General features: G+C 34.2%; 10 protein-coding genes across 11 annotated transcripts; 3 read left to right on the forward strand and 7 right to left on the reverse strand.

Moving 5' to 3' along the window:
• The first annotated feature begins 1,427 nt into the window (after positions 1-1,427).
• LOC17900059 (ethylene-responsive transcription factor ERF012) lies at positions 1,428-2,443 on the forward strand. Its single transcript, XM_006303269.2, has one exon. It carries the CDS (start codon positions 1,529-1,531, stop codon positions 2,228-2,230), a length of 702 nt encoding a protein of 233 aa, XP_006303331.1. The 5' UTR covers positions 1,428-1,528; the 3' UTR covers positions 2,231-2,443.
• Positions 2,444-8,873: 6,430 nt separating this feature from the next.
• On the reverse strand, positions 8,874-11,069 carry LOC17899226 (radial spoke head 10 homolog B). The gene is made up of 3 exons (XM_006307533.2): positions 9,747-11,069; positions 9,417-9,645; positions 8,874-9,311 (listed from the first exon to the last, which is right to left on the reverse strand). The coding sequence occupies exons 1-3, from the start codon at positions 10,637-10,639 to the stop codon at positions 9,153-9,155; spliced, it is 1,281 nt and encodes a 426-aa protein (XP_006307595.1). The 5' UTR covers positions 10,640-11,069; the 3' UTR covers positions 8,874-9,152.
• A 2,235-nt stretch (positions 11,070-13,304) lies between these two features.
• On the reverse strand, positions 13,305-13,793 carry LOC17897426. Its single transcript, XM_006303626.2, has one exon. It carries the CDS (start codon positions 13,738-13,740, stop codon positions 13,438-13,440), a length of 303 nt encoding a protein of 100 aa, XP_006303688.1. The 5' UTR covers positions 13,741-13,793; the 3' UTR covers positions 13,305-13,437.
• A 947-nt stretch (positions 13,794-14,740) lies between these two features.
• On the reverse strand, positions 14,741-15,241 carry LOC17899778. The gene has a single exon (XM_023777449.1). The coding sequence runs from the start codon at positions 15,191-15,193 to the stop codon at positions 14,927-14,929; it is 267 nt and encodes an 88-aa protein (XP_023633217.1). The 5' UTR covers positions 15,194-15,241; the 3' UTR covers positions 14,741-14,926.
• Positions 15,242-15,588: 347 nt separating this feature from the next.
• On the forward strand, positions 15,589-17,333 carry LOC17897660. Of its 2 annotated transcripts, none has more exons than XM_006303397.2 (3): positions 15,589-15,627; positions 16,263-16,325; positions 16,937-17,333. In XM_006303397.2, the coding sequence occupies exons 2-3, from the start codon at positions 16,276-16,278 to the stop codon at positions 17,178-17,180; spliced, it is 294 nt and encodes a 97-aa protein (XP_006303459.1). In that variant the 5' UTR covers positions 15,589-15,627; positions 16,263-16,275; the 3' UTR covers positions 17,181-17,333. The 2 variants fall into 2 exon arrangements, with proteins under 2 accessions (XP_006303459.1, XP_006303460.1); XM_006303398.2 differs by lacking the exon at positions 15,589-15,627 and adding an exon at positions 15,634-15,657.
• Positions 17,334-17,531: 198 nt separating this feature from the next.
• On the reverse strand, positions 17,532-18,118 carry LOC17899362. Its single transcript, XM_006303721.2, has one exon. The coding sequence runs from the start codon at positions 18,070-18,072 to the stop codon at positions 17,686-17,688; it is 387 nt and encodes a 128-aa protein (XP_006303783.2). The 5' UTR covers positions 18,073-18,118; the 3' UTR covers positions 17,532-17,685.
• A 589-nt stretch (positions 18,119-18,707) lies between these two features.
• Positions 18,708-19,244, reverse strand: LOC17900338. Its single transcript, XM_006306370.2, has one exon. It carries the CDS (start codon positions 19,195-19,197, stop codon positions 18,814-18,816), a length of 384 nt encoding a protein of 127 aa, XP_006306432.1. The 5' UTR covers positions 19,198-19,244; the 3' UTR covers positions 18,708-18,813.
• Positions 19,245-20,161: 917 nt separating this feature from the next.
• Positions 20,162-20,584, reverse strand: LOC17900287. Its single transcript, XM_006303501.1, has one exon. The coding sequence runs from the start codon at positions 20,582-20,584 to the stop codon at positions 20,162-20,164; it is 423 nt and encodes a 140-aa protein (XP_006303563.1).
• A 720-nt stretch (positions 20,585-21,304) lies between these two features.
• Positions 21,305-21,646, reverse strand: LOC111828592. The gene has a single exon (XM_023776902.1). The coding sequence runs from the start codon at positions 21,644-21,646 to the stop codon at positions 21,305-21,307; it is 342 nt and encodes a 113-aa protein (XP_023632670.1).
• A 928-nt stretch (positions 21,647-22,574) lies between these two features.
• Positions 22,575-23,195, forward strand: LOC17897318 (RING finger protein 148). The gene has a single exon (XM_006305761.1). It carries the CDS (start codon positions 22,575-22,577, stop codon positions 23,193-23,195), a length of 621 nt encoding a protein of 206 aa, XP_006305823.1.
• Positions 23,196-24,065: the final 870 nt, after the last annotated feature.

Raw genomic sequence — 24,065 nt, forward strand, 5'->3', positions numbered from 1 at the left:
TAGATTTTTATGTAATTAAAATTTTATAGAAAACAAATATATTTTGATGAATAGTTTAGTTATTAGATTTAAGGGGATTTTTAATAGTGTTTAAATAGTGTTCAAATAGTAAAAATGTATTAGTTTGCTAATAATAAATAGTGAATGTACTACTTCTACAATTATGTTTCAAAAATGTACTAAAAATCCAATTAATCCTTATATTAATGCGTACAAACGTCTCTGTTTATGTTAACGCGTAAGTTACTCATCCAATTCACCAAAAGTCACAAGCCATGATGATGATGATATAATGTTAAAATCCAATACCAAGTTGTCATGCAGATTTATAACCACTAAAACCAAACATTTCTTTAGACTTTAATAGTCATAAAAATTGGGTTTCCTAGCATTAAAACCAAAAAAAAAAAAATCTGATTGTCGTAAGTATAAGCTACAAAGGTACAAATTAAACCCACTAGTTTAATGGGTAAAGAATAAACATAGCCAACCATAAATTATGAGGGGGGCTCTTTCTTGGAAAATTCGTATCGACGAGTTAACGCGTTAAAACGTAGCTGTAAATTCGTAATCTCCTGATATGTGATGATAGGTACGTAATAGTCAAATTATATCAGAAAAAAATATACTTGTGTAGTTGTATAGGTTTATTTTAGGAGCATCTCTCCTCGATTTGCTCATCAAGTGGCTTCCGTACACAGCTAAGCTTATATACTATATAGTATTAATACAATTCCGAATTAATTAATTAACTATTCCTAACAAAATTGACTCCATTCTGTAATTATTTTTTGTTTCATATTGTAATTCAATTACTAAGAACTGTAGAACTATACATTTTTTTGTCTTTTTACAATTATATGCAATGGACAAAAAAAAGAAAATTGTTTACGTGATCGCATAATCGAAGAGGTGTTTTTGTGATTCCGCAAAAAGCCAATCAAAATCATTATACGTTTTCTATATTTTTCCTCTAAATACCAAGAACATTACTTACACATGATTTTATATTTATTTTAAGAAGAAAGATGCAGAACTAGCAAAAGGTTAAAAGAAGGCCATGTTCAGGTTCATTGTTTGAACACTTGGATGCATCCAAATTCGAATAAATAATAAACATTCCAAAGATTTAAGTTTTTTTTTTAATGAGAAAGGAACAAAATTGTATTAATGCCATTTGCGAAGATAAATTGAGAATAAAAATGTCGACAAAAAAAAAACGAAAAAAAAAAACACCTGTCATGCCCCACAATGTCACATTCATACACAAGAAAACCATACTAATATATTTTCATTTGACCCTATTTTAGATTTATATCAATAAATGAATATTTCATCTCTTCGTCTCCCCCATACCCCTCCCAAATCAATTCCATCTATAAATATAAATCTCCTCAGCTCACATTAATATTCATCCAAAACTCTCATACCCACCAGAAACAAGAAGAACAAAAACTCAACGAGCAATCTCTTACACTTTATCAATATATATATACTACTACCACATTGTGCAACCGACATTTACACCATGGTGAAACAAGAACGCAAGATCCAAAGCGACACGAAGAAGGAAATGTCTTTGTCTTCATCACAGTCTCATTCTTCATCTTCATCTTCTTGTTCGTCTTCGTCTTCTTGTAAGAACAAGAAGAATAAGATTAAGAAGTACAAAGGAGTGAGGATGAGAAGTTGGGGGTCATGGGTATCTGAAATCAGGGCACCAAATCAGAAGACAAGGATTTGGTTAGGTTCTTACTCAACAGCTGAAGCAGCTGCTAGGGCTTACGATGTTGCACTCTTGTGTCTCAAAGGCCCTCAAGCCAATCTTAACTTCCCTACCTCTTCTTCTCATCATCTTCTTGACGATATCTTAGATGAAAAGACACTTATGTCCCCCAAATCCATCCAAAGAGTCGCCGCTCAAGCTGCCAACTCATTTGACCTTGTCGCCCCTTCTTCTTCATCAGCCGCCTCGTCACCGTCCCATCATGATCATGATGATAATGATAATGATAATGATGATGACGGGATGCAAACTTTGCTAGGATCTTTCGTGCAAGATCATGTGTCTTTGATGGATCCTTCATCATCATGGTACGATGATCATAATGGAATGTTCTTTTTCGATGATGGAGCTCCTTTTGATTACTCTCCTCAACTTAACTCGACGACGATGCTTGATGAATACTTGTACGAAGATGGTGACATTCCACTTTGGAGCTTCAGTTGATGATCCGACGGTTCACAGAATACATACTTTAATTAGTTTTATATACATACATATATATATTTCTATCATTTTTTCAATTCTTTTTATACTAAATGTTAATTAACTTACCATCCTCGTAACTATTCTTTCCCAAGTTGTTGTTTGTTACTTGGAGAGAATTGACGACGGATACGAATATAATACATTAAATAATGCAATTGGTTTTCATATGTAGCACTACTCGATACAACTTGGGACCTAATAAGATGTTCACATGAACAATAGAGATTTTTTTGTCACTTGTTTGACTTTTTCACGTGAGGAGGTTCCTGTTTAATCAAATTTATTAACAATGAATGATAAAACTGATAATTCACTATATGAAGATTTTGTATCATTTTCTTCAACTCGTTAACTTGTATATATGTGTCAAGTTGTTACCAATATGTGATTATAATTGCAATCCATTAACACATTATCTTTGCTTTTAAAATTCTTGTTTTGGTAAGTAGTAAAGCCGATGATGTAAATAATTGCCAATCATTTTATTTTTTTCACACTAATTGACAACCATCATTAGTTAGAACTAGACATCATTGGTGATGGTAAGTTCTTAAGATGATAAGATATATATGTAAATTAATGTGCTAATCAAATCTGAACAACTCTCATTCCCGATGTGTCTTTTCATATAATTCATAAATATGTTTTGATTAAATACTATTATGTGTAGTACTATATACTCAGAGGAATCTTACTGTTTCATGTGCCGTGGAAAAGTTTGGTATGGCAAATAATGCAACAACACATTGCTTGGGGACAAAGTTCATATCTTTGAAACTTGAACTTCAATAAAAAAAAAATTTTGTTCATTTTATTTTACCTCTTTTGGGAAAGAATCTCATGTTCGTGTAGGAGTAGAAAGTTTCAGATACATTTGTTTTCAAAGAGCCGTATCCACTCTAAAAGTGAAAACTAGTAATCCCACTCACTCTGTCAATAGGTTAGAGCCTAGGTATTGCGAACTCAAATACGTATGATGTTTTCGAAATCTTTATTCCTTTTTTTTTTTTAATTACCATTCGAATATTTTCACAAGGTTGCTCCAAACGTTTTAATTAACATCTGAGACGAGTTTACATTCTTCAAAACATGAATTTACGCAAGCATAATTGTTTCCTAGTGTCAGTGTGCGTGGACGATTCGATATTATTTGTTGGCTAGCGTAGATCATGAACTTGGTCTAAATAGTTAAGTATCGTGATCCCATCCCATGAATCTACACTATACGAAAACCATATAATATTATAAAAAAATTAATGATGAGATCATGTGAGTTAAATAAAAATCTTGAAGACATTATTCGGCTATTTAATAGAAAAATAAAAACATAGTTAAATGGGTTGTTCACAAATTTGAAGGCCAAAACTATACATAAGATGGGACACCCCATACTTGAGAAGATAACGTGATTTGATAAGACATTTCGTATGATTCGTAATATTCATATATTATCACATCAAACTGAAGAAATCTGGATGTGCAGAGTGTTAAAAGCATTTCGTCTTTGTCAAAGGTACGTCTCTACACTTCAATATTTGTTTGGAATGAAGTCTGTCTTGAAGCCACATGATTTGGTCCCCTTGTTCAACGCTCTTATTTTAGTCGTTTACTTTTCTTTGGTAATTTGGGGGATTCGTGGTTATGGGCTTTTTCTTTTGTTTTGGACCCATTATAGATTTTGGCCGCCACTGATGAAAACTTTAAATCTGTAAGGTGTTTAACAAAAGATTAGGCCTACTGAAATTATAAATGATCTTTCAAAATTCACTGGGCTTATAAGAAAAAAGCCTGGCATAATTCGGTTCAGTTAAGGCTTCACAAACCATATTGAACACCTTTTAGCTCCAGACTCCACTTTCTGAATATTGTATGTATGCAAATGGTGAGAGGCTAACATATTCTAATGGACTATAGTTAGTTTATGATCCCTTCACGAATTTTGTGGTTCATTCTTTGAAGTAATGGATATAGCAAACATGCTGTTTGATATGGATTTACAAGCAAAAGAAAACAAAATTTACAACAGCGTGAATAAGTAATCATCCTTACGACCTTACCTCAGGATAATATATTATAAAGTAGTATAGGATAAACAGAAGTCAATATCGTAAACAGCATTAGGTTATAGACTACTTATAGTTTGCTTTATGCATCACACAGTTTCCAAAAAGTTGTATTTGTTCGTGTCTTCGCACGACTTTTATGTTCTTCTTGTACTTATCTTTTGATTCTTGATTCGGAGAGAATTGGCGGCGGTTAATAGAGTTATCATCTACTTGTCGTGTTGATTTTTTTCAAAAAAAAACATCAATCAAATTTTATTTTTTATAATAGACCTAAACTTGTAAATTTATTTGGGTCGCTTTCAAAAATCAGTAGCTATATACCAAACATGTGATGCCAAGCTTTACAGGCCAAACAATTTTCTATTGGAGAAAATAGACTTTGTAGCAAAGAATTGTTTGCTAGTGATCTACTGATCTCTATACACTTTGTATAATTGAGTAAAAAAGTTAAGGTCATATGTGCTTTGTCTTTTACCGATCAATCCCGTATATAAAATCGTAATTATGTGCCACATACAAGCTAATTAAGTTATTCTTTGTATACTATATAGCCATATCTCGACGATCTCCTTAACATGTGTGATCGGATCTTAAAACCATAAACACATTAGCATATTTGTTCTTAATCACAAACTAAAGTTAATTACTTTACAAAAAAAAACCATAATTAGATAAAAATGAATAATCATAAGGATAAACACTTTGAGTTAGTCTGTTGAAGATTATATTGGAACCCACAATATCTGTGGAAAGAGATGGATGGTTGATTAAATTGTAAGCAAACAAGACTATACTATTATCAACATTGTTTGACTCTTTAAAACAAAAAATTATAGGAAAGATGAGCCAACCAATCGGGCAAATTGGCTATAATGGCCCATAGCAAATTGGCAAACTACAAAAAATGTTAAGGACATCAATGAATATTGAAAAGGCAACTTGAGTTTATTCTATTTTAATAGTGCAAGCTGTAATTATGTTGTCTGCTTGCATGTTTGTAGTAAGTAGTAACCTGCTTTTATTATAGTCTCAATGCCTCCAATATACTACAAATTAAAGAACAAAAGAGATAAACTTAGAATATATATAATTTTGTAAGGGTGATGATTGCATTAGAGATGGTTACTTGTCAGTTCGTTTTTGTTATTTGAATTCAAATAATGGGAACTTCATGCATGCATACTAGTATGATGAATTTGTGTTTATAGCAAGCACATATATATATGTCAACAAAAATCTCCAACGTTGATCATACTCACCTAACACTCAACTCGAATAGTATGTCTTTATTATGTCGAAGACTGAGCCGCACCAAAAAATGGTTTGTGTCAAGTATGAGTCGAGTTTAAAAGTTATGAATCGAAGAACCGCAACACATAGTTTCCAATGCGTCCATTGTCCAAGGCTCCAATCCTAATAACATAGAGGGCGTGTTGTAGGTGCTGAAATAATGGGAGAATTTGTCTCATAATTTTGCAAGAAAAGTGTAAAACTACGAAGACTTTACATTGACCAAGGTTGTATTATTAATTTTTTGTCAGTAAGATGGCACCCCATTGGACCAACAGTTTCAGCAATCACCGCATTCGTTTTAATTTAATTGTAACAATATGTATTAAACTAAATAAATGTATGCACTAGTCATAACTCATAACAATGATTATTCGAGTTTAAAAAAAAAAAAAAAATCAAAAGAGGCAGAGACATGCATTGCCGAAACAAGCATTCCTCTTCTGACTTCTCTTGTCCACAATTTTTTTAAATGTTTTGTTTGAATAATGAATTACTAATACTAATTAAGTAACAAATAATTAAAGGGGTATATACTATATAGGTCGATGATGTATTAAAGAAAAATTAGGTCCTATATATCATCAATTATTGACGCTACGTATATGTCTCTCTATATTTAATACGTTTTTTTGTTGGTAAACTTCATATGGTGTCGTCGACCATTCGATAGTAAATTAAATTATATTCCGTGCACGTATTTTTTGTTAGAAAATTATAAGTACTTAAAGTTTTTTTTTGTTCAGAAAATCTTACTGCTACTTTTACATTTTTTCATAAAAACTTACTCGTTTAGTTAACATTTCAATCCATACAAAAAACTTTAGTTAAAAGTTCAATCTTAAAATAGATGCATTGAGAGAAATATGAAGGCACAGTACTTGGTTATTTGATGGGAAATCTGTAAACCATTAATAAATACTCTATTCTGCAAGATAATTAATTTGTGTTTGTGGAGTGGTTAGATTTCCAAGTTTGTAAGTCAACATTTCAGTCAAAAATGCTGTCAGAAAAATTACATGCGTGAGTGTAAGAAATAATTAATAGTTACATTGATGATACAAAACGAATCAACAAGAGTAAAGATTTCAATTATTACAGTAATAAAAAAAAAATATTGTTTATATGTAAAAAGGTTATATAATACTAGTACTAGCATTATGATCCATGGGGTCAAAATTAGTGTTATCTAATCAAGAGTTTTAGATTTTCAATATATTTAGTATTATTCAAAAGTATTAACATTTAACTAATATTTTGAGAATATTGCATACTTTCAAGAAATTCAATAAGTAGACTTTAAAAATCGAAATTGTAAAACCAAGAGTTTACATTTATAAATTCTACTTGTAATGGAAGGATGTCACACAAATCTGCCCAAAGATACTTGCATCATAGTTCAAGACGGCCTCCAAAAATATTCTACACCTTGAAAATATTTAATATCTATAGTTGTATTCAAGTTTACAAACATTTATTCAAGTTTTATTAACCAAATGTTGTCCCAAAACCTAGTTTATAACCATCGTTCTTTTGAATCTAAACTTGGAATTTTTGCTCAAAGATAGCACATGTCATGCCATAAGAATATATATTTCTTAGAACATGACATTGTAGTAATTTAAAATTTACATATTGAATATTAAAAAAAATAACTAAAACCATTAATCAAATTATCACTCCTAAAATATTTCCACGTTGGAGTAATTTTTGTATCATAATTTATTAAATTGTGTTGCTTTTAAATGTGATGTATAAAATTTAATTGCTTTTAGACAACCAAAATTTATATAGAGGCTATATGATAGTACCAGTTAATTGGGAATCCATTCAATAAACCAGATTATCTCTATACTTTAAAAAAATTATTTGAAAAAAGGAAAAACCTATTTTGAATGATTTGGTTACATATTACAGTCTTTGGTTTATCAAAAGGTAATATTAGTATTTTATTATCGAATAGCCTATTCAACTCACTCACACGTTATGGTGCACTATATAAATAAACTTAATACGTGTACTAGTGAATTGTATTTTCTTAAAAACGATTTGGAAGTAAGCTTTGAAAAGCATCGTACAGAAAATATAATCAAGCACTTTATTTAGGTTTACAAAATTCATAACATTTTGGGTAAAATAAATTTAATAACATTAAGCTATATATATTTTGAAGTATTTTTGTTTGGAGTATATTGATGCAAAGGGGAGACCAATCCAGCAAGAAACCATGTGATCAGTGGCGTATATAAACCATATACAAAAATATAAAAAAAACGAAAGGATAAGGATTTTTTTATATAAAATCATAAAATGATATATATATCAATCATCTGAATATAGATGATGATCGATAAGGACACATGGGCTTGTACAACAACACTTCTTTTATGCGACGAAACATGTAGTATATGCACATCGGATGTGTTCCTGTCGTAACCAAAACAAAAAAATAATTGTGTATCTTGTAAACTTATTATATACCTTACAATATTATCTATGATTGATTTAAGTAGTTTTGTAAATCTTATCCATATCCATCCATTAATAAGAAAAACTAAGTACACACATTGCTGTCACACCTTAAAGAGATTCGAAATTTGAAGTAACAAATTTGAAAACGTTTTCGAATTTGCCTTTTTAAAAGTGATCCATTTCAAAACGTAAACATTGAGATCGACGCCGTTTCGGAAAAACTCTATGGTGTGATGATGTATATGTATGTATTGTACATAGAGTTACTAAAAAGTAAAAACTATTCTAGTACCACTAGTTTTTTTTTTTTGAACGTTTTTGAAAATCACCAGCAAATTTTACGTTATCTACTTATCTACTAACTAAAGAATACTAACTATATAGTTCTTAAAACATCCAGAATACTATAGTCAGTATATAGAAGATTATATGCATCTAGAACAACAAGAAACAAAGACCATTAATACGCATGGGTTGTAGACTAGTAGTAGTGTTAGTTTTGTTTAATCGATCGATAGTTTTTTTTGGGAAATCGCAAATGAGTTTATGGCGCCGGACAAGAATCTTCTTCTTCATGCTTCCTCCCAAATTTTTTGTTTTTCTTCTTGGGGGCAAAACCAAAATAAGTAGTATATATTAATCCAATATACTACAGTTTTTTTATTTTACTAATATCTAAAGGGAATCGAAATTGTCAGTGATCCAGATCAAGATCATAATGTTATCAATCAAAGTCACTTGTTCCCAAAGATTCGATCAAAAACATTTTCACATAGAAAAAAGAAAGATCCATTTCATCAAGCCGTTGATTTACAATCAAAAATATAAAAAAACACCAGCTTGCTTGTTTCTTCTTCTTCTTCTTAAACTATTTACAGATTTGTTACATTAGTAAAAATCGAAAATTACTGCTCTCAACTCCGTTACAAAACCTCTGACAGAAGCTATAAACCATTTTTTGTTTCTAGCTCAATCAGGGTTACAGAGAAGACTTTAGACTTTGGTAATAAAGGAAAATGACTTCTTTTTTTACATTTTGATTTTCTTTTTTTTTAACTTTGACAAAATTTACCATCCATTTGATTCTGAACAGCTCTCACCGCAGCAACTCTTGCAGCTGTAGCAGCTTTGTTAGCTCCAGCCACGGCTCGGCTCACCTGCTCATCTACTCGTCTCCGATTCACTGCCTTGTTCGCTGTTTCTCGAGCCGCCTGCAATTATTTTCAAGTTAAAGTTTTTTACTTTCTTTCTTTTTGACAATTTCAACGAGTCAACTCGGGGTTCTCTTTTATTATTAATAATAGATGGGCTTATACCTGAACCGCTCTTGAAACTGGCTCGCTCGTAAGAGGAAGAGAAGTTACAAGATTCCCTGAGTCCCATTCACCAGATTTAGCATCACCTGTTCTAAACGAGTAAGCACCAAAACCTTGTTTACGACCTTCATGCCATGCTCCTTCATAACAATGACCATTTGCAAAACGATACACACCAAACCCATGAATCTTATCTCCAAAATACTCCCCTGCATACGTATCTCCATTTCTGACAAAACACAACACAAAAATATATGTATTTTTTTATCAAAACCAGATTCACCCAAAACTCTTAAAACCAAAATTAAATAAAGAAAAAGATAAACATACCTGAAATGGTAAGATCCAAGACCATGTTTAACACCAAATCTAGACTCCCCAACATAAGAGCTACCATCAGCACAAGACTGAACACCAAATCCATGGCTCTGACCATTGAACCACTCACCAGCATAGCAATCACCAGTGTAGAATTTATAAACTCCATATCCATGTCTAAGACCTTGCCTATATTGACCTTTATATCTACTCCCTCTAGCCCAACTCTCAATCCCATGACCATCATATCTCCCATCAACCCAATCACCTTCATAGCGACCTCTCACGAAATAGTAATATACTCCACTCCCGTTACACTTCCCTTTGTGAAATTCACCTTCGTAGAAATCTCCATTGCTGTAGAATTGAACACCTTCTTTCACCAATCGCTGCTTTACCACCTTCTTGTCCGGTTTAGATTCGTCTCCGATGTACCATTGTACCGGTTTAGATTTCGGGTTTCTTCCCTGGAACCCCAAGACTCTGGTGGTTTCGTCGCAGATTTGTTTGATTGCGATTGCGGTTTGGTTGAGAAGTGCGATGTTCTTGGAAGCGAAGAAGAGAGCTACGGCGACGAAGATCAGAGCTAGCAAAAGATTCTCCGATGTGAGAATCTCATCGGTCTGTGAGAAGACGACGAAGAAGAAGAAGGACGAGAGGCTTAGGAAAGAGAGAGACACCATGGTGAAAGCTAAACCGGGATTAATCCGGGTTAAACCGGCTTTAGGACTTGATGAACCGAATGGTTTAGGTGGTTTTCTTCTCTGCTTCTCTTCTTTCTCTCCGGCTTCTAGATCTTGCTCGCCTTCGACGATTGAAGATAAGCTCTGAAAAGACGATCGAACATTTGAACATGACCGGAGCAACGACGACTGCGTCCTCGTAAGCTTCGCCTGTTTTTCCATTTCTTCTCTAAAAATTCAAAAACTTCGCAACTATCGAAACCAAAACAGAGGTGAGATTCCGGTCATAATCGATTTCTCCGGCAAAATCTCCGGTGAGAGTACACTAACCGCTGCTTAACCACCGTAACTAGCATCACGCTCACGCACGACTACGTTAGATAGGGAGAGAGATATTTTTAATTGCTTTATACTCTCTTCGTTGTTTATTTCCCGGTACCGGAGAATTTTTTAACGGCGAAACGAAGCTCACTTAAAGAGAGAGGGAGGGGAAGAGAGAATCAGGAGAAGAAGAAGTGGACCGGGTTTGGGCTTTTAATTTAAAGAGAGAAAGAGATGAGACTTGATTTGATATGAACCGTCCGATTAAGATCTGACGGTTGATTAAGAGAAGAGGAGAAGGAGAGCCGTTGGATGGGGTGTGACCGGTGATGACGGGAATATATTGGTCGACGGATCCAAACATGAACGGTTTTATAGCTTTTACTGTTGCAAAGCTGGCACGTGCCATTACTTTACACAGTCACACAGATAAATATTAATTTAACTTTTCCTTTTTTTCGGACACAAATCTTTTTTTATATATATCTTTATTTTCTTATTAAGAAAAAAATCTCTGCTTTTTTTCGACAGAGTTTTTTATTTTATTTTATTTTGCCCAAAATAAATTAGTTTGGACATCAAAAGAAAATGTTACAAAATTATATTTTTTGACATAAGATTTTTTCCTATTAAAATCAGATGAGGTTAATATAATTTTATGACTTTATCTTAAATTAATCATACCTTATAAAATATACAAAGTGCCACCTCGATGCCAGGCTTACATTTTCATTTTGTTTGCATTGGATTATTAACATAGGAAATATTTTTATCAAATACCATTTTTAGTTAATCTCTTTTCAAAAATGTATTTGACCTCAATATTAATTCAAAATTACCACTTTTCATTATACAAACATACTATTAACTTAAGATTATCTTAAACTTTTTAATGAAATTTTATCAACTAATTATAAAGGTATAAATTGGTCAATAGCTATCTAGAATAATAAAATTGGAAAAAAGTTACCAGGAAACAATTAGTGGAATTTAATCACTAATTGTGGCCATTGCTCAATACGTTTTACAATGATTAAACCTTAATTTGGAGTGAAAAATAATAAATTCCATTAATAGAGCATATCAGCTAATCTAAGTTGAACAATTCATAATATGCATACATAACATAACATCACCCGTATGCCTGCTTTCTACTATTCATATGCATGCACACATAGTAAATAACTTATGTGTAACATCAACATCCAACAACAACGTTTAATTCATTTCATTTCTAAGAAAAATAAATTCGATTTTAGAGTATACCATCCAACTAATCTAAATTAAACTATTCATATAATGTATACATAATAACATCACCCCTATCACAGCTTTTTTCTACTACTATTCATGTATATAGTAGACTTATGTGGTATCATCAACGACCAACGACAACGTTGAATTCGTTTCGTTTTTGGTAAGAAATATGGTAGGTGATCTGCCAGCAAAATTGTTGAAACCCCGATTAATTACTATTCACGGAATCTTTTTTTGTCATTTCAAACTAAATATTAATGGCTCAAGAAAAAGAGATCGAGCAGGATGGTTGGATCTAATCAAATCGTGAACAACCCATTTTAACCAAACATCCTTTTGTTTGGTGTTGTTCGATGTTGTTATTAGCCAGCTCCGAGGTTAGTTATATATTTTCAAACTAGATGTACATATAACTTAACTTAAAGCTATGTTACACACTGTTACATCTGAATTCTGGTATGGTTAGAAAGTTCAATCACCTATGAAGTGTGTGTGTGTGTTATAGTTAGATGAATTGATACGACGTAGAGAGTGGAACAATCTTTTTCTTACAAGTCAAATCACAACAACAATAGTATAGTATAGTTGCCATGAGATTAGTTTCACTTGATAATTTTTATTAATTGACGACTCTAAGCTTTATTGCTAACAACGTTGGATTATAAAATGGATTAATTAAAACCTGATATTATCATCTAAGCAGTACGCAAACATCTCTTTCAAAGAGATCCTAAAAGTCAAATTAATATACTCTGATGCATTCTCATCCATTTAGCTTTCGGCTACGATAAGGCCAAATTGCAACAGAGCCATGCGCTTTCATTTGTGTCATTATATATTCTAAATTATCACAGCTTTGAAAAGTCTCCTTTCTTTTACTTGTCAAAATTGTAATCTAATTATATACAAATTGGACCATGGGAAAATTCTATTTATGTTCATTTAGTTTTCGGAACTATACAAGTTTTGTCGCATGATCACATCCTATGCAGCATGTATAATAAAACTACTAAACATTTAATCATGGAAGAGAACAAACGAAGCACAATCATTATGTATTTGTACTTCTTCCATTACTCTCACACTTCTAAGCCTTGTTCATTCCCCTAATGATTCCGTAACCAACTTGCAACAATATCAAATGAAGGAAGAAACGAGCTGGGCATATAGTAGATTCACGAAGCTTTAAAGAACAAGCTTTTTGGGGCTTGATTCAGACGAGTTCGGCCCATTAATTCTATTCAAAACTCGTAAACCCAACATATATGATTAAGGCTTACCTTTGATTCAAATGCACTTTGTTGGATACTTTGTTTCATCTTAAATTATCTTATTCAAAAGGAATTGATACGTACATGATATCAAAAATACAAAAAAGTAGCACAAAATAAGACAATTTGTTTTTATTTTTTTTGTTTTTCGTTGTTATCGTAATTACTATTTTACGAACATATCCAGGGAAATCGTTTGCAAAATTTAACCAGAGGATTGTCGCCTTTACCAGGAGGGACGACGTATCCCTCATTATTGAATGGGTTATCATCACAAACTTGACTGCATGCGTCCTTACATTTGGCTGGAGTTGCTTTCTTGCCTGCCTTCATGCACACGTTCGTAACACAGTTGTGAAGACATACTTGTAGCGCTATCTTGTTCGATTCGGCGATTTGTGCTGAAAACATCATCGTGGCTAACGTTACAATGATTAAGATATTGCATATTCTCTGTGACATGTGACCAGCCATCACGTTCGTATTGTGATTAGTCCTAAAACTTGTTTTTGTTTCGAACGAGATGCTTTGGTGAGTATGATGGGTGGCTTTAGGGAGATTTATATAGTAATCAAATTTTTAGAAGTTATTAGCTATTGGAGGTTAATTTGTTCCTCGTTTCTTTTTTTGGACATCTATATTGGTATTGACTATATATGGACATAACTTTATGCTACAAATACACAATGTCTTAGTGGCGTTTTATTTTTGAAAGTTTGTAACTACGGGTTGTTACGAAAAGCTATTTTTGAATCCAGAAAAAATACACTCTCCCGTAATTTTCTTTTGGACTTTAAGCTCGGACGTCCACGTGAGAGAAGATGTATCTCTGGCCATATGTTTTTTCAAGTGCATTCAAATTGGAGTTTTTGTTAAATTACTGGTAAAGGAAAATTTTCATTTAGGAGTCCATGATGATACATTTCCTTTAAAGTGTTTTCATTAGATTAAAGTAGAACACGTCCATGCGTATCTTTCATCAACAAGCTAAGCACGCCAGAGTTGTTGTTATATGCAAATTCTGTCGCTCAACTAGGACATCCCAAGAATTGTAAAGATAGACAAGAGGCGAAAAATAAAGAACTAAGTAAACTAACTTATGAGGTTATCAAACAATCAAACACATGGAGAAGACAAGGATGAAAGGTAGAGATGCCAGAACCTCGTCGTCAAGATTAATTAGCGGGTGGAGCAACATGGAAGACCAAGAGAGAGAGAGAGAGAGAGGCAAATTAATGATAAAATAATAAATATGTATGCCTCGATACGTTATGAGTTCTTAACTTCTTATCATACGTGTGCGTGTGTATACGCTTATATGAGGTTTTTGTTTTTCTTGACGAATAAATTTCGATTTAGAAATCGAACACACCTTGACAAATGAAATAATTCGTCTTAACAAAAAGTCACATTTTGATTATCAACCGATTGAAAAAAACTTGTATCAAAATTAAGAATATTTTATAGTAATTAATTTGTAATTTCTAACTCATAAAAAAAAAACCAAGAACCACAACATGCATATTTGCGATCAAGAACAAAAAAAAAAAGAAAGATATTATTAATTGAGAAAAATAGACCAATATAGTACAAAAAGTGAATTACAAATAGATATGGAGGGTTAACAAAGAATGATGAGAGCTTCTGTTGATTATATAGATTAGGCACAAACTGAAGGCCAAGTTTTGCAGATCCAACCACCCGGCTTAACGTATTGTTCATGATCAAATTGTTTTTCATTGCAAAGCTTTTTGCAACCAACCTCGCACATGGCAGGAGTAGCCTTTTTGACCTCTTTAGGACATTGTCTTGAGACACAATGTTTGATACACATATCCACATCACTCGAATGCGCCATTTGTGCCGAAAACATCATCGTCAACAATGCCGTAATCATCAGAACATTCTTCAAACTTTGACCCTCCATAACTCTGTATTTAAAAATTGTATTGATCGATCTTGATTACCAAAAAAAGTTATGATAAACAAAGATGATTTTAAGAGTTTCGTCTACATGATTTATATAGTGAAGGTAATGTTTTCTATCTTTAGAAAATTGGTTGTTTTTTTTTTTTTTTGTTTAAAGGTTAAAATTCGTTTCTTGTTTCTATGTTTAGTACTGTGTTGTTTGGTCATCCACTCATCCATGTAAGATGTAAACCGTATTAAGCCAAAATCAGAGAACGACTATACCGGTCAAATTAACTATACGATTTAGGCTCGGTTAGTGTCCGGTTAAAAATAATTAATTCGACCCGACTAAGTCACTTCATGGCCTAACCCGACCCGACTCATCGATTAGTCACAAGAAGCTTGACTTTAATTTTCCCATTTCTCTCTGAGTAGAAGAAATCGAGAAAGGTACTTTGCTCAATCTTCGTTTCTCGTGTGGTAATGATCATCGTTTCTATGAATTAGGATTGGTCTTCTTCGTTAGGATTCGTGAGAGTTTTTGGTTGCAAGTTTGTATCTTTCTTTTGATTAAGTGAGATGTATTTGATTTTGTTGTCGTTGTTCGCGTTATGTGATTGTGTTTGTTCAGATGTTTTTTCCCGGAAACTTGATGTTCTTTGGTGCTGATTCTTAATTGAGAAACTTGCTCCACTACTCCATTATACGAATCTGAATCATTTGCGTACTGTGAATTCCAAAAAAAAATTGAAACTTGTTTAATGATTCACGCAATTCCTAGTTTCTTTTACTTATTGTGTTGCTCCAATTGTTGTGTTATATGTGTTCAAGATGACTTTTTGTATTTGCGTTTCTTGGTTTTTATGGAGATGAATCTGCATACTTGTAGCTCACTAGTCTTCAAGTCTGTTGTTTTGCCATTTCACATTGGATTGAGTTCTCAAGATTATAGTTTTCTTCCTCCACATGAATATATACCCTGTTTACATTTCATTGCTGAAAAGTACTTTATACCATTTGAGTTTCTATCTGCTTTATAAGATATGTTTGGGCAGAAATGTTAACTGGGATTTTCTTCTTTTCAGTGACTGATCAAAGATGGGAAGTCAGGAGAATGTGAAACACCTCGAGGAATGCACTGTCTCCAAGTCAGTCTTACTTTACGTTTACATCAATGTTGTTTGATTGTTTGCTAGACTTTAAAAAGAAAAAGGAACACAGTTCTTGTGGTTGTTTCTTAACTGTGATATTTTGTGATCTGGGAATCATAGTTTTGTCATTGAGTCATCAGTTATGTAGCCCACTCTTAGTCAGCGTTTTCACTTGTCTATACTATCATGCTTAGCCACTACTTAGCTTTGATTTGGAAAAAGAAGTAACCTTAGCATCCAACATTAGTAATGGTATCCTGTATCTTATGGTCTTTAACAGTGCGGTTGTCGTTGAAGATGAAACATTCTAAGGTGTTAAAAAGTTCAATTTTTTTGGTGTAAGAAGTGTTTGAATCTTAACTGTGATCTAAGAATCATATTGTTGTCATCGAGTCTTGAGTCATCAGTTATGTAGCCCACTCTTAGTCGTTTTCACTTGGTCTTACCATCATGCTTAACAACTGCACTGCTTGGATTTGCTAAAAGAAGTAACCTTACCATCCAACATTGGTACCTAGTAATCTTCTATTGTAAAACACACTGTGGTTGTTGTTCTTCAAGTTGAAACATCCTAAACTGTAAAAGTATCGGTTTGTTTGTGGGTGCAGTGCACTAGGGACATGGGTATTCTCAGTCCTAGGAGCATTGGTTGCAATCCCAGTGGGCATCAAACGCAAGTCTCTAGGTCCACTCGTGTTCTTTGGCACAACCGGAACAATGCTTGACATCATCATTGGTGTGAGTCAATGCGAGAGAGAACACGCAGAACACCAAATGAAGTTACTCCAAGACTCTGAAAATGCCACAACAACCACCAACACAGAGACTGAGGATACTTCTTCCATGTCCTAATCTTCTTACATTAGTTTCAATAAGACTATGATGTAATTTTGATGCCATTTACAAGTAAGACTTGTTTCAAGATATTGTGATTATTCCATGTGTTTTGAGCAAACAAAGAAGCAAGCTTTTAATGATTTTGGCAACCTAAAGCTGATTCATTAATATGTTATCATCTCCACTATCAAATTGCTAAGGGCAATGTTGTCTTTCGAAACATCCTTAAACCAACTGACACACATATGACAGATCATTTGAATTAATACGATTTACGTATGAAATTGTAACGAACAATATCAATTTAACTTATGCATATGAAACTGTTATGAACAATTTTATATTATGAATGGATAAATCTTGGAGTCCAGTACCAAATGGTATTCAAAGATCAAACCTTTATCAACAAACCATAGTCAGACTCAGACAGAGTAAAGAAACAAAACAAGAAATGCAGAAAGACTAAAACGACACCGTTATAAATCGAAAGCAAGAGGAAGACTCTGGCGAACTAAAAAACTCATCCGACGACGAACCATCGGAGATAAGCCAAGAAACAGAGCGAGACCACAAGGCAGAAAGAACCCATCATCAGTTTCATGTCCGTCTCTTCTCGTAGTCTTCGCATCACCACCGGCGCAAAAGTGAGTCCGAGAAACGATAAAGTAAGTCTGATAATAGCAAACAGAAAACACTGATCGGCTAGCTTGTTGAGCTCCAATGCGCAGTAGAACGCCACGTGTCCGCTTTTAGTCGACTCGGTTCCCGGATTCGTATCGGAAACGTCAAAACCAGCAGCTCGTTTGCAGATTCCGGTGAAAATGGCGAGCGAAACTGCTACGAAGAAACGATCGTTAACTCGGCGGGTCTCTTCTCTTCTCTCATGACCTCCATCATCATCCTCCATTGCGATCAGAGACTTGCAGAGATTTTGAAACGAAGACAAAAACAAAAACAAAAAAAAAAAAAATATTAAGAATATGGAAAAAGGGAGAAAAACAAGACTGAGGGGTTTTGGAGTTTGTTAAAGAGAGGGAAAGAGAGAGAGGCTTATTATCTAACCTAACCACGGTTGAAATTTAACCATGAACTATGGTTTACTTTGACCTTAACGTTTCCTTACCATGGTCCATTGTTAATAACCGTACGTGCTGAACAAGTTTCAATACGAGAGAAGGTGATGATGATGATGATGACTCATCGATCTGGAATTTGAACTTATTTGGTCACTATAAATGATAATTACTATTTGGTCACAATACGAGAGAAGGTGATGATAATTACTATTGGTTTAACAACATTTCGATTATTTTGGTTACACAAATTGGTTCCTAGAAATTTTATCCAGCTTGGGTCAATAAAGTTATATCATAGGCAATACTAGCAATTTAGAAAATATCTGGATGGTTATTATAGTAAACATTGAGATTATGGTACGAGTACGACTATGGCTTAATGTTACTTAATTTAAAAAATAGTAACTACTGGGGATCAAACTTGTCAATGTTACTCCAATGGTCATCAATTTGTCATCAGGAAACAGTAATGTTCAAACACACAAAACCCAAATATAGAAAAAAAGAGGCACAGTTCCAAAGAGAAAAGAGTGAAGGTTCAGGGTGACGTCATAGATGGAAGTAATGACTAATCATACAAACCAGCAAAGATAAGCCGAGAAAGCGAACGAGATCAACAAGCAGATGAAACTCAGAACAAGCTGTATATCGCAGTTGACAAGTAGATTTCGCATCCGTCGTGGTCCTTCAAACGCCACCGTAGAGGTAATGAGGGTTGAAATCACCATCAGAGACGAGAACTCCGCCGCTCTGTTAAACTTGGAAGCCCAAAAGAACGCCACCGAGTCTTCCGAGTTTGGATCTGAACCGATGAAACCAGCTGCTCGTTTCCGGACTCCGGTGAAAAGATAGAGCGCGACTGCCACCAAGAAACGAACGTTCAATCGACGAATTTCTTCAAGTCTCTCGCGTTGCTCTTCATCACGTCGTATCTCAATAGCTCCTCCATCGTCCATTTTGCGATCTCAGAATCTTGCAGAGAGAAGACGAAGATTGTGAAGACAAAAGCAAAAAAAGCAAAAATTATAAAAGTCTGTAGACAAATGGTTTCGGTGTTGTTTTGGAGTTTGTTAAAATGAGGAAACAAAAAAGGGTTTATCTAACCTAACCATGGTTTCAACTTTTTACTATTATTCACTATGGTTTATAATTAATTACTTTGCGTTTTCTAACGGCGTCAGTGAGTGGTCAGCTGGTCATGACCTTGGCAAAGACCTGACCTCTCTCTTTGGTCAGTAGTCACAGTATCAAAGACCTGGTTACAAAACTTTGTTCGTTGCTAAATATATTGTATTAAAGTTCGTTACAAAAACAAATTCATTTTATGGTTTTTCTTTTTTTATAACGTATAATGTTTTATATTTCTTTATCTCTTTTTAGAAATGTTTGAAAAGTGTAGTCGGGTCAGCTAAAAAGTAAACCTTGGACGTCAAATTCAGCTTACTATTTTACACAAACTTAAGCTGAAACAGTTGCCTGATCCTACGGTTAAATCGGATGGCTTACAATAATAATTCGCTAAACTTACTTTTATCTTACTCTGAAATTTCACAGTGTAATGTATCATTGAATGAATAGACTACTACTTGCATTAATGATGCCTTTTTCTTCAATTGATTATGAGCTACTACGATTAAAAATTTATAACACGAGCATTGATTTATCGACATAAATGAACAATGCATGATACAAATCTTTGTAATCCGATATCAAATTAATAATAATATTCAGTAATCAAGAAACCATAATATGGAATGGCTACGATTTACGCTACGATTTACTTTTTCGTCTTTAATCAAACTTGTTATAGCAAATCATCTCATACTAAACATCGAATCAAGAAAAAGTCATGTTCAAACCACAAATTAACCCAAAGAGAGAGGAAACCAGTGAAGATTCTGGGTGCAGATTTAAAAGTAATCAGACAAAGCAGCGAAGGTAAGCCGAGAGAGCGAGCGAGATGGTGAAGCAGATGAAACCCAGAAACAGTTGTCTATTGCAGCTTATACGCAGTCTACGCATGTGTCGTGCTTGTTCTCGTTCTCGTCCCACCATCACCACCACCGTCGCAATCGTCGATAAAATGAGTTGAACAATCACAGTCAGACACGATAACTCCGCCATCCTGTATATAAACTTCGAAGCCCAATACAAGGCCCAGTGTCCGTTCTTCTCCGTTCCCGAATATGGATCTGGGACGACGAAACCAGCTGATCTTTTTCCGACTAGGGTGAGAAGATGGAACGCGACTGCGACGAGTAAAGTAACGGCCGATCGACGAAGCTCTTCACGTCTCTCGGGTTCCTCTTCCTCACGTATTTCAACAACTCCATCATTATCCATTGCGATTTCGGAATCTTGCAAAGAGAAGACGAAGATTTTGTGAAAAAAACAAAGTGTCTACAAAATGATCTGTAGAAAGAAAGGGGTTGGGTTGTTTTGGAGTTTGTTAAATTAATAAAAGGGTTTTATATAACTTAATCCTGGTTAAACTTTAACTCTTGACTATGGTTTATAATTAATTACTTGCGCACGTGGTCACAGTAAAATATGGATTTATGAAATTATACTGGTTACAAAACTTAGTTCGTTGCTAAATTATTTGTATTAATGTTCGTTACGTCAATGTAGCCACCCTTTTTTTACCCGAACGTAAGTTGCTTCATCTTATGACACGTGGAAAGATGATTAATCGTATGGCTTATAATACGCTAAATTTACTTTCGTCTTACTCTAAAATTACAATATTATTTCACATTTCATCCTTCAAATAGACTACAATGATGCCTTTTCTTGAATCAATTACGAGATACTTACGATTTAATTCTATTACGAGTATTAATGATTTATCTATGTGAATAAACATTGGTTGATAGAAATCTTTGTAATCCGATATCAATTAATATCATCAAAAACACAAAGCAAAGGTTAGAACGAAACAAAAAGCAGAGAGCTCTGGCTAGAGAGATAGTACGTAATTAGCATCTGTCGATGGTCTCACTCACTAAACGACAAAGAGAGTTTGATGACGTGGGGACGGCAGAGGAACTCAAGTAACAACACTCAGACGTCGACGAACAAGCCTAGCCCGAGACAAGCAGAGAAGGAGAGAGAGGCCATCAAACATAGAAATCCCAAGAGAATCAGCTTGTCGCATTCTTCTCGTATCTTTCTCATCAGTTCAACCACCGTCGTCGGAGCAAAAGTGATCATGGCAGTCACAAGCGTAAAACACAGATGCGCCCACAGGTTCAACTCCAACGCCCATGGATGCGCCACGTGTCCTGTCTTCTTGCAGACGCCTGTGAAAACGTCAAGCAACACCGCGACGATGAAACGAGCGATAAGTCGACGTCTCTCTTCTTCACGTCTCTCTTCACGTATCACAACAACTCCTCTATCCATGGCGATATCGGAATCTCTTGCTTCAAATGTTAAAGGTTTGAGAAGAAAGATTGTGAAAACGAAAATACAAGAAATCGGAATCAGGAAAAAAAAAGAAAGAGAAAAATCTGTTAAAGGGGTTTTTGGAGTTTTATAAAAGCATGAAGGGTTCGTGTAATCTAACCATGGTTTAAAAGTCTTAACTGTGAACTGTACGTACGTGGTTTATAATAACCATGAGTGGTGATCATGACCTGAACCTCTTTGGTCATTGCAAAATTGGTTTTTCTGAATTACGTACCGGGTTACACAATTTTCATTCGTTACCGAACTGGAAATCAATATTTTGTCTATACAGATTGGTTAAGTATTAATATTTGATATAAAATTGAACCAAGCATAGACGAACCAATTTGATACATGACGTAGTTGACTATAATTAACCATTATTTGTATCGTTTGAACTTTAAAGACTATATGTTATAATGTTTTAGCGATCAATTAATACAACAATGTTATTTACAGTCGGCATTTTTGTTTCTACACTGTCAGTGTCTTTAAATGTTTTATGTGGGCTGCTAATAAAGACTAAAGATGGTATTGTAGATGAGTGCCACTTGCTTTATTTAATAAAATGTAGGATTTGGTTTACTGAAGTTTCTGGTTACATACATTTAATTTACAATTTTGTAAAGTTATAGTTTGATCAATGTTATCTCATATCAACCAAGATGAGTATATACGGAATTAACGTAAAATTAAATAAAAAAATAATAAGGATATATATCCGCAAATTACAATTAGGTTAGGTACTCTCTCAAACTAATACTAGATATAGTGCCTCTACTATATAAGAAGACAGAAAGAACACACACAAAAAAAACCTAATAAACCTTAGTAGATCGATACTAGATCGAATCACATTTTTTTTGTTTTTCCTATAATGGCAATGGAAGTGGAAATAACCTTTGCTGGCGAAATCAACCTCAAACCAAAATCCGAAGATGCTGGGAAACTCAAGATTTGCATAAGTGTGTCGGGCACATCAATTGATCGTGAAACACCAAATTTTGTTCTCTCTTACGATGACTTCGAAAGCGTTGTGTCATCCTACCCTAGCGACTTGAAAGAACTGAAAGGCTGGTTGGACTTAGCAGGGCTCACCCACCAATATGTTGACGATGCTACCCGTAAGCTCACTGAATGTATCTATAATAGTTTGATGTCCATGGTATTCTCTCCAGTTTGTGCTACGTTAGTGAACATTCACTGTAAGATCATTCCCTCTCCTCCTCAAGCTCACACCAATAATATCCGGTTAATGATACCGGCAAGTAAGCTTTCGGTAGATCGTTTAGCAAGGAGAATATTTAAGAATGATAAGAAGATGAAGACGTCGTCCAACTCTGATGACAACAAGTGCTCAATTTGTATGAAGGGGTTTGGAAAGGATGAAATAGTCGTGACATTACCTTGTGGACACGAGTTTGACGATACTTGCATTGTGAAGTGGTTTTTGATCAATCATGCTTGTCCATTGTGCCGTTTCGAGTTGCCATGTCAAGAGTGATGATTAATACTTGAGGTTCAGGTTAAAAGGGTGCAAAGGAGCTTAGATATTTGAGGTTTTTCAATCTTGAGCTATTTTGAGCTTGTGTTTTGCTAATTAAGCTAATCACTTTGACACTATTGTATTGAATTTTGATATCTTGAGACTAGCAAAACCAGCTTGCATTTACGCCTTTCACTTTACATATTGATTTCATTAAAACAGAGTTAACACCAGATCACTGTGCATACGTAAATGTGATTTATATATACTCTTCTGATATAATATCAATAACGACCAAAGTTTTCTTTAAAGAAAACGTATAATCCTTTAATTAATCTCTCTGTTCCTTTGGATCTTCAAATTGTTTTTACAATCTTCTTGATAAAAGTACAACAGAATATATGACATCTAAACGAGCATTCATGTATATATTGAATGTATCAAAACAATGTATAACAATCCAAATATCCCAATCATATTATAGAAACCAAACAAACAAAATGAAAAGTAAACAATAAAAAAAAAAACAAGAAACAAGAGTTTTATAATTCTCAACTAAAACGACGTCGTGTTCATAATGAAAACAGAGGAGAGGATCCGATTCACCGGAGGAACAAGTGAAAGCATAACAAGCAAGACTGTGAGATAAGAGTGGCGATCAGAAACTTGCCGGCGATAACTTGAGCTCTCTGTATCCTCTCCAAAGAATCGGGAAGATTCACCGGCACAACAGCGATACTCACCATCGCAATCACAGCCAACCCAAACGCTATCTTGTCGACATGCGATAACACCCAACCGAGGACCGCCACGTATCTAGCCGCCTCCTCCGTCGTCTTTGTTCCCGGATTCAGGTCTGAGAGGCTAAAACCTCTGCGAATCGTCATG

Source organism: Capsella rubella, unplaced genomic scaffold (genome assembly GCF_000375325.1).
Source record: "Capsella rubella cultivar Monte Gargano unplaced genomic scaffold, Caprub1_0 scaffold_1, whole genome shotgun sequence".
In the NCBI taxonomy this organism is placed as follows: domain Eukaryota; kingdom Viridiplantae; phylum Streptophyta; class Magnoliopsida; order Brassicales; family Brassicaceae; genus Capsella; species Capsella rubella.